This window comes from Verticillium nonalfalfae (genome assembly GCF_003724135.2).
Source record: "Verticillium nonalfalfae strain VnAa140/NRRL 66861 chromosome Unknown scaffold_6, whole genome shotgun sequence".
Lineage (NCBI taxonomy): Eukaryota > Fungi > Ascomycota > Sordariomycetes > Glomerellales > Plectosphaerellaceae > Verticillium > Verticillium nonalfalfae.
Window position 1 is genome coordinate 375,878 of NW_021167231.1, and position 10,070 is coordinate 385,947.

General features: G+C 54.7%; 2 protein-coding genes across 2 annotated transcripts; both read left to right on the forward strand.

Moving 5' to 3' along the window:
• Positions 1 to 565: 565 nt before the first annotated feature.
• Positions 566 to 2,667, forward strand: D7B24_007525 (uncharacterized protein; the record flags this gene model as incomplete). The annotated part of the gene is made up of 2 exons (XM_028641634.1): positions 566 to 1,079; positions 1,139 to 2,667. The coding sequence occupies 2 exons, from the start codon at positions 566 to 568 to the stop codon at positions 2,665 to 2,667; spliced, it is 2,043 nt and encodes a 680-aa protein (XP_028498759.1).
• Positions 2,668 to 4,792: 2,125 nt separating this feature from the next.
• D7B24_007526 (uncharacterized protein) lies at positions 4,793 to 9,347 on the forward strand (the record flags this gene model as incomplete). Its single annotated transcript, XM_028641635.1, has 3 exons — positions 4,793 to 5,182; positions 5,259 to 6,976; positions 7,025 to 9,347. 3 exons carry the CDS (start codon positions 4,793 to 4,795, stop codon positions 9,345 to 9,347), a joined length of 4,431 nt encoding a protein of 1,476 aa, XP_028498760.1.
• Between the last annotated feature and the right edge of the window lie 723 nt (positions 9,348 to 10,070).

Below are 10,070 nucleotides of genomic sequence, written 5' to 3' on the forward strand. Positions count from 1 at the left end.
GTAAGCAACGATGCCACAGAATGCTTAGTCACGGTACTCTCAATCCGGCTCTCTCCTTCCAGACTCGATTTTCAGTAGCTGCACGTCCAGTAAGTGGGTCCTTGGTGACACGCGTCTATTGGAGCAAAGCTCAAAGGCTCGTGTCCTCGGTGAGCCGGTGAGGTTATCCGACGAGGCGTGGCCCTTGCGATGGGCGCAATTCAGGGCCGCAAGGTTCTGTAGTAGTCAGTTACGACCTGCAAAAATACTTTGCGGCTACCCTCATCCAGGTCCCATATTCCTCCGCCAGTCGCCCGCTTGTGCTATCTGCTTTCCTTTCGAATTCCTTCTCCCAACATATACTTCAACACGGACTCCTAAGATAGAGGTTATTGGTGAACGTCATCTATTCGATGTCCCGTTGATCCGTATCCCTGCGCGACTCGATCATCACCTCACTGGAATCTTTCACGTATCGACAGTCGCGAACCCCCATCAATCCAAAGCATTTCGCCAACGCGATCCTCCATCGATACAAGTCACGAGCCCGCTGTAAGGGCAGCCATAGAGCTTGTCCCCTTAGAAAATGGCGTCCCGATCACCTACTAGCTCAGCAGTTGCTGGCCCTGCCTCCGACATGGAAGCACCCAGTTCACCTATACATCGAGATGAGGGCAAATCATTCTTGTCGCAGGCCATGACGGAGGATGAAGACACTCGAATGATCGACATGACGCCCGAGCCGGCAGAGAAGACGGGACGCGGCAAGGGCAAGTCGCAGGGCAAGGACAAAGATGGTGGCACAATTGGCAAGATCAGACATCTCAAGAAAGAGGACGGTGAGCCGCTGTGGCGAAAAGACATACAACACGATTTCCTCAAGGCTGTCTTTGATGACATGACACCTGCCTTTACCAACTCGTACGAACCTGGACGCGACAAACAGAACTTTGCCGACCTCTACATAGACACCATGTCAAGGAGCAGCAAGACGAGCAAAGTCTTACGCGACAAGCTGCTGAGCGATCGAGATGCCGCAAAGGGCATGGCAATGGTGTGCCTGCTCGTGAACATCGGGCGGATGAACACAACACTAAACTGTAAGGCACCCAAGTCCACACCACACTGCCATGCAATCAATTGACACAATGAATCACAGTCTTCCCCGAGATGCGAGCCCAACTCCGTACCTACCATGCCATTCCTTCGCTGCAGGCACACCAAGACCCCCACGCATACAAACAGCTCCAGGATGCGCCTCGTTTGAAGTCCATCCTGAAGGGCGGAGCCGAGGACCGACAGGAGCCTGGGAGTCTCAATAAGATCAAAGCCCGCGACTGTCCGCGCACCAACCCGGTCAACCTCTTATTCGTAATATGCAACGCTGCTCTTAAGGTAGCAGAGCTGCATTTTCCTCCAGGGCAAGAGTTCCACGATCTTGTCATGAAGACAAATTACACGAGCAAGTCTCGGGCCAAGGCCTTCTTGTGGATCATGTGGTTCTACCTCGAGTCTGACTTTACTGAGGAAGGCTGCGACGAGAACCCTTTTGGTCGCGGCGTGGACTACGGCGTGGATGTTGCAAATCAGGGCGTGCCACGCCTCGAAGAGATGACGCCCGAGGAGGAGGCTCGTGAGAACATTGACACGCCCAAGGAAATGGAGTTTGGTCACGAAAGGCAGAAAACGCGTGCTAAGATTCTCGAAGCCGATCAGCAGTTTCTTGACAGCCAGAGCAAGCGTGGAGGACGGGGTGGCAACCGCGCGCCTGTGGAGGAGGGCCCGGCGATATTGCCCAGGATCCGACCTTCCCGCAATGAATCGGACATGGATAGCATCCGGTCGACTCCGCCGCCGAAACTGCTGGGTCATTTAGGGGCTAAAAGCTCAGGTCGCCGGGGAGGCGCGTCGCTCAAGTACCAGGCCTTCGAGGCCTCGTCGCCCGGCGGGCCTGGGGCGGAGGGCATCATCGCTAGAAAGCCAAGACCACCAACAGCTCACCAGCTAGCGGTAGAACGCAACCGCAGTCAGCGTGTGGAGCATATCCTGGACCAGGGGTTGCGTAAAGAGCACCGCAGGGCTCGTAAGCTTCGCAAAGCGGAAGGCCATCTTTTGCGGGCCATGCGACGGATCAAGCAGATGGAGGATCCACTTGAAGACAGCGATGTCGAAGACGAAGTACGGCGCGAGTTGTCTGCCGGTGGCCCGCTGCGAGATGCTGGCCAATACCGCCATCGCGGCATGGCGGGACTCACGCCGCTCAAGTCTGAAGATGACGACTTTGGGGAAGAGTCGGCAGCGATAGCCGCAGCATACCGGCGGGTCAATCGTCGTCTGGCGCGGTGGGCGCAGTACAAGGGAACCGGCCGAGGCGTGATCGCACCCGTCAAGAAGCGCAGCCTTGTGAACGGTGTAGCCGAGCCAGAGGAAAACGGCGACATTGGTGAAGTCGGCGACGAGACGCTGCTGGCAGGGGACGAGGGCCATAGCGACGAGCGCGTCAACGGACACACTAACGGTGACGTGACAATGGCTGACGACGGTGAGGAGGTGGACGACATGGAAGACGCAGACAGGACAGCTGTCGGGGCTAATAGCGGCGGGGAGGAGGAGGAGCTCGACGACATGGAAAGGTCTCTGCTGGGCATGGCGCCCGGTGATGAGGACGATTCGTCTGACTCGGACTAGGTCAGGGGTTGAGGCATATGAAGCTTTGTGTACCGCACTACCTGTATTATATGAATGCACGAACAAGGTGGCTTGAGGGTTGCGGGGCATTGAGTTGCTTCATTCAAGATAAGACGTAAAAGCAGCTCTACCTTGAGGCGTCACTTTGCACATGCGGTTTCTTCCATGATGGTGGCCCAACAATGAGTTGCTATAAGTAGATGTTCTGGTCTGTCGAACTCGCCTACTTGTGACGTGAAACCAACCTCCCCCTTTCCCCGTGTGAAATTCTTCGAAACCACGCTGAACGTGTAGTGCTGCTGATGTAGGGACGAATGAGTGACACCCACAGACAGCCGTAGGAAGCGGCAGCATCCCCTGCTTGGCCATGGAAGCATAGTCGTGGCGCGTCAATCCCTGATGGGCGAGTCTAATAGGCCTCTTGACTTTTGAGGACAGAGATAAGGTGCTTCAGCTAGCTGGCGCAGACGTTCTGGCAAGGCCATTGTGGAGGCACGGCCAGACTGCACAAGATTCATTAGTTCAGTTCCAAATCCCTTTCGATGTGCTGTTGCTCTGAACATCGGACGTCTTCGTGTTCGGACGTAAACTACCTATGCTTTTGACATTATTTCTCACGCGTCCAAGCGGAACATCCCTGTTCTGTTGTCAGAAATGTACAGCATCAAGTCTGCCCCGCACAATGGTAATCAATATAAGCTTCAGCGTCGCAGCTCGGGTGACAGCGTTTGTGATACTCTGGTGTAGCATTGAGTCAGTGACAAAGGCGACAGTTACACAGCAAAAGCTCGACGTTGAGCGAGGCGCATGAAACGAGTCCAAAGTTCCCCGCTCTGCCCGACTTCCCAAGGTATGGCAACAACACAGCTTGATCGCATCGGATGGATTGAACGGAGGCTTTTGACAGGAACCGGACCTCAGGGTCAATAGGATACAGCACAAATGTGGCTCAAACGCGTGTGGCTGACCTCCCGCGCGGCTGAACTAGGGCCGAGGCACGGCGGCGAATAATTCGGAGCCGAATCGGCAGGGATCACGGGGCACTCGACCTTTGCAGTCGATGGGCGGGCGAATGATTCATGACCTGTTGCCTGCCTTATCGATGTGTGACTGGGGCGGGTTCATTTCCTGACTTGAGATCTCTGGCTTTCTGTAGCATCGATCGTTCCTTTGAATAACCATTCGGTCCCGTCCTCTTACGGACCACGAATCAAGGACGAACCAGAGGAACCACCAGTTGGGGAGGCCGCTACGCTCCAGGCTGCAGTAGTGACGACAGAACGCCGCGTGAAGACCATGGAGTTTACGGATGTAATGAAGAGAGACAAGGCAAGCCGGGTCGGAGGTCAACGAGGCCGACCGGTAGGGGGGGGGGGGCGGCGCAGACGCTAGCGTGTGCTGTGTAACGCTTGATTATCAATTCGCATGTTCGGACTTGCTCCACTTGCAAGTGCGAGGTGCGCCGCGTAGTAATACGACGGGCAGTCGCCCCTGCCACTGCCACTACTAGGTGCTTTCCCACGGCTTCAGCACCCACACGGCACCGATGCGGCACGTTCTTTCCGGGGAAAGAGCAGCCCCAAGAGGGTCGGCTAGGCACACGGATTTGTCGCAGGTCAGGTCATTGGGCCTGGCAAGGATCCAATATGGGTACATAGTGGAAGGCCTGGCCTGTTTGCCTTCATCTACTTGTCTCTTGATGACATCCATACTCGAGCACTGCAATTCAACGACCTGAAGGTTCCAGTTGGAGGATCAGGCCATTCACACACACACACACACACACACACACACTTTCTCTCTCTCTCCAGGATTACACCCTGCCGGTTCTGTATCTCATATCCCGACCCAAAGCGACGATCCAGACATAGTGAGCCCTGTCGTATGTTTTGGGTTGCGTAGAACTTTGTCGTGCCACCGCTTCCTCGTGGCAAGGCGACTCACAGGCGCCACACCGCAGCCTGAATCTACCTCAACTCGCCTTGGCACGGCGAGTCGGACACTTTTTAACTAGAAGCCGAGCTACTGCCGTATTGCAAACATAAACAAGACAACTCAAAATCAGACTCCAGATAATACGCATTCTACCAACTGGCAGCATACCCAGCCATCCTTCCAGCAGACAATGCCAGAACCTGCCGACAAGGAAGTCAGGGCTCCCGATCAGCTAGCTGCCTCCATTCAACCCAACGATGCCACAGAGGCCGTTGGAGGCCCGGCCGTCCCCAGCCCAGAGCATGACGAGAGGATCGAGGAGAGGAAGAGCTTGAGTGACGAAGATGAGACGGTCAAAAGGGTCAAGCTCCAGCGATCAGCGAGCCATGCCACTGATGTCAGTGCGACCACCACTGCTTCAAGACCACCACCTCCTGAAAAGAAGCCGTGGTACAAAACGCCAAATCCCTTGCGGTGGGGCTCTATACCGCCAGTGCCCAAAGAACGCGGAGAATCTAGAGAGTATCACGCTGGTTTCTTTAGTTTGTTGATATTCCACTGGATGGGACCGCTAATGAACGTAAGCCATTCTTGCCCAAACTCATCCCTCTACGCGACTCCCCGCTTGAATGCTGTGCTAAAACATAGTAACACAGGTTGGCTACAAGCGGCAATTGGAGCACAATGATCTATGGCACGTCAATCCGGATCGCACAGCCGAGAAATTGTCGTTGAAGCTCCAGGCCTCGTTTGAGAAGCGCGTCAAAAAAGGGGAGAAGTATCCTCTGCTATGGGCCATGCATGAGACCTTTTTCTTCGAGTTCTGGCTCGGTGGCATGCTTCAAGTCATGTCAACAGTCTTCCAGGTCTTATCTCCCTTTACGCTGCGTTTCCTCATCCAGTTCGCCAACGATGCCTGGGATGCCACACGCAACGACTCGCCACCTCCTCCGATCGGCCACGGCATCGGCCTCGTCCTTGGCGTAACTTTTATGCAGGTTTTCCAGAGTTTGGGCACGAATCACTTCATTTATCGCGGCATGATCGTCGGAGGCCAGGCGCGAGCCGTACTCATCAGTGTCATCTTCGAGAAGTCCATGTCTATATCTGGCAGAGCTAAAGCTGGCGGACTGCTGGTCGCTGACGGTCCCGGCGCTGAAGCTGGCAAGGGACATGGCGACCAAGTGAAGAAGCAGAAGACAAAGAAGCAGAAGAAGACCAAAAATGCAACGGAACCTGCCAAAGGGCCAGGGGTATCGGGCGATGGCACCGGCTGGGGCAATGGCCGCATCGTCAACCTGATGAGCGTTGACACGTACCGCATCGACCAAGCCTCAGCCCTCTTCCACATGATATGGACAGCCCCCATATCCATCCTCATCACGTTGGCTCTCCTAGTCGTAAATCTGAGTTACAGCGCATTGGCTGGCTTCGCACTTCTGGTCATCGGCATTCCTCTCCTCACCAGAGCCATCAGAAGCCTCTTCAGAAGGCGCAAGGCCATCAACAAAATTACCGATCAGCGAGTCAGTCTGACTCAGGAAGTGCTGTCCTCGGTTCGGTTTGTCAAGTACTTTGGCTGGGAGACCGCGTTCCTCGATCGTCTCAAGGAGATTCGCAAGCGCGAGATCTACAGCATCCAGATCCTCCTGGCGATCCGAAACGCAATCAACGCCGTTAGCATGTCATTGCCCATCTTCGCTTCCATGTTGGCGTTTATCACATACTCTCTCACGAACAATAACATGAACCCTGCAGAGGTTTTCTCCTCTTTGGCGCTCTTCAATGGACTGAGAATGCCCCTGAACCTGCTACCTCTAGTTCTTGGGCAAGTCGTCGATGCATGGTCATCCGTCAAGCGTATTCAAGAATTTCTGCTCGCGGAAGAACAAGAGGAGGATGTTGTGCGGAAGCCTGACGGCAAGCATGCTCTAGAGATGCATGCCGCTGGTTTTACCTGGGAGAGGACGCCTACTCAAGACGCCGACAAGGTTGCCGATGCCACGAAAGGTGCCAAGGACACCAAAACGACGAGCGAGACTGAGAAATCTGGACAGCGGCCACCGTCTGCTGGCGACAGTTCAGGTGGCAGCACTCTTATCGAAGAAGAGCGAGAGCCATTCAAGCTGCAAGGCATGGACTTTCAGATCCACCGCAATGAGCTGGTTGCGGTCATTGGGACTGTGGGCAGTGGTAAAAGCTCTCTTCTCGCTGCATTGGCAGGCGACATGAGGAAAACGTCAGGTGAGGTCGTCTTGGGCGCGTCGAGAGCTTTTTGCCCTCAGTACGCGTGGATTCAGAATGCGACTGTCAGGGATAATATTCTTTTCGGAAAAGAGATGAACAGGGAGTGGTACAACGAGGTCATCGATGCGTAAGTCTTCTCATACTCATACCTTGTGCAAGGCTGACCATTCATCAGGTGCGCTCTTCGCCCAGACCTCGAAATGCTGCCCAACGGTGACAAGACAGAAATCGGCGAGCGAGGCATCACTATCTCTGGCGGGCAGAAGCAGCGCCTGAACATCGCCAGGGCAATATACTACGACTCTGACATTGTTCTCATGGACGACCCCCTCAGTGCTGTTGACGCTCATGTTGGACGCCACATCTTCGACAGCGCCATTCTTGGATTATTGAAGGACAAGTGCCGTATTCTTGCCACGCATCAACTTTGGGTACTCAACCGAGTCGATCGGATTATTTGGATGGAGGGTGGCAAAATCATGGCTGTGGACACTTTCGACAACTTGATGAAGAATTACGAGAGCTTCCGGCAACTGATGGAAACGACCGCAGTCGAAGAGACCAGCGAGACCATTCCTCAGACAAATGAGCCAGTAGCTGCGAGCGGCGGCAAGAAAAAGAAAAGTGCTGCGTTGATGCAGCAAGAAGAAAAGGCTGTATCCAGTGTGCCTTGGTCGGTTTATAACGCATACATTCGCGCATCAGGCTCGATCTTCAACGCCCCCCTGGTCTTGTTTCTGTTGGCCCTCTCCTTAGGAGCCAACCTCATGACTGGTCTGTGGCTATCTTACTGGACCAGCGACAAGTATGGTATGACGACAGGCGCCTACATTGGCATCTATGCTGCGCTCGGCGTTCTTCAAGCATTGCTCATGTTTGGCTTTTCAATCTGTCTCTCCATCTTCGGCACCGCATCCAGTCGAGTCATGCTTCGCCAGGCTGTCACGAGAGCACTACGAGCACCTATGTCCTTTTTCGACACGACACCCCTGGGACGAATCACCAATCGCTTCTCGAGGGATGTGGATGTCATGGACAACACGCTGACGGATGCCATGAGAATGTACTTTCTCACACTCGGCATGATCATATCCGTTTTTGCACTCATCATCGCCTTCTTCCCCTGGTTTGCCATCGCACTGGTACCCTTATTCTTCATGTTTATCTTTGCCGCAGCTTACTACCGCGCATCAGCTCGAGAGGTTAAGCGTTTCGAGTCGGTCCTGCGGTCGACTGTTTTCGCCAAATTCAGCGAAGGGCTTAGTGGCGTGGCTAGTATTCGGGCGTACGGCCTGAAGCAGCACTTCATCGAGGATCTTCGCAATTCTATCGACGAGATGAATACCGCGTACTACCTTACCTTCTCAAACCAACGGTGGCTGTCAGTGCGGCTTGATGCGATCGGTAATCTGCTTGTCTTGACTGTAGGTATCCTTGTCGTTACCTCGCGATTCAGCGTCTCTCCAAGCATCGGCGGTCTAGTGTTGAGCTACATCTTGGGCATCGTTCAGATGATTCAGTTCACTGTACGTCAGCTTGCTGAGGTGGAGAATGGAATGAATGCTGTAGAGCGGCTGCAGTACTATGGGACTCAGTTGGAAGAAGAGGCGCCTCTACACACGATCGAGGTGCGGCCAACGTGGCCAGAGAAGGGAGAGATCATCTTTGACAACGTTGAGATGCGCTATCGCGCCCAGCTACCGCTAGTTTTATCAGGTCTGTCGATGCATGTTACGGGTGGTGAGCGAGTGGGCATAGTGGGGAGGACGGGAGCGGGCAAGAGTTCCATCATGTCGACCCTGTTCCGGCTCGTGGAGCTGTCAGGCGGCCACATCACTGTCGATGGCATCGATATCTCCACCATCGGACTCCATGATCTGCGATCCCGCCTCGCCATCATCCCGCAGGACCCAACCCTGTTCCGCGGCACCGTGCGCTCAAACCTCGACCCCTTTCATGAGCACACGGATTTGGAGCTGTGGTCAGCTTTGCGACAGGCTGATCTTGTACCGGCCGATGCCCGTCCCGATGAGCCGCGGACCAAAGACTCCCCGCGTGTGCACCTTGACATGGTTGTCGAGGAGGATGGCCTCAACTTCTCCCTCGGCCAGCGGCAGCTTATGGCATTAGCACGCGCTCTTGTTCGCGGCGCCCGTATTATTGTCTGTGACGAGGCTACAAGCTCTGTCGATATGGAGACGGACGACAAGATCCAGAACACTATCGCAACGGGCTTCCGTGGGCGCACGCTCCTCTGCATTGCTCACCGGCTGCGCACTATCATTGGCTACGACCGTATCTGCGTCATGGACGCCGGACGCATCGCAGAGCTTGGCACGCCGCTCGAGCTTTGGCAGCGGGATGGAATATTCAGAGGCATGTGTGACCGAAGCGGCATACGCGTCGAGGACATTAAAAGCGCCAGCGCCGAGATGGGCACGGCTCATGAGGCGGGCGTTGAGTCGCTCGAGGCTGGGAAGAAGGAAGAAAATTTCTGAACATTGCCTGTCTAGTTGGGAGACAAGCGACTCAACATATACGAGGAGTTGGCGGTCAGACTCTGGAGCAACGGCCACCCACATCCTGCATACATTATTGATCTCAAAAGGTGTTCGGAGGAGCCCTTGCATTTGGCTGCGTCATGTCTCAGTGGTGAACAGTGGTTGGCGTTTGGTAATTTGGAAAATAGGTAGGAAAAAGACAATGAAATACGAAAGGTATCTTTACATCGGACCCAACGGCTCCTTTACCTTCAGGATGACTGTGATGCCCGCGATATGACTCTGGGATATCACCAACGGGTTAAGAGAGAATGGACTGCTTCTCGCGTCCGCTGAGGGGACAGGGCTTCAGCAGCCGCGGCGCGGTCTGTCAGGAAGCGTGGTGCGACGTTGGACGGAGATCCGGCAGTAGCCTGGACTGGTGGTGGTGCGTCATGTCTCGGATCGCGTGCGACATGGACTCCATTGTGAGCCAGACATGCAGGCACCTTCCGCGGCGTGTCACAAGCTCAAGCGGTGAACAGAGCGAAGCAGAGTTCACGAGGTTCGACGAGGGCTGGAAAATGTTGCACGTCCACATGTCCGATGAGGCCGATTGACGATGCGACGGCTACCAATACCCTTCACATAGCGCACATGCAAAACAGAGGCTAGGGAAGGCGAGATGGAGAGAGAGAGAGAGAGAGAGAGAGAGAGAGAGAGAGAGAGAGAGAGAGAGAG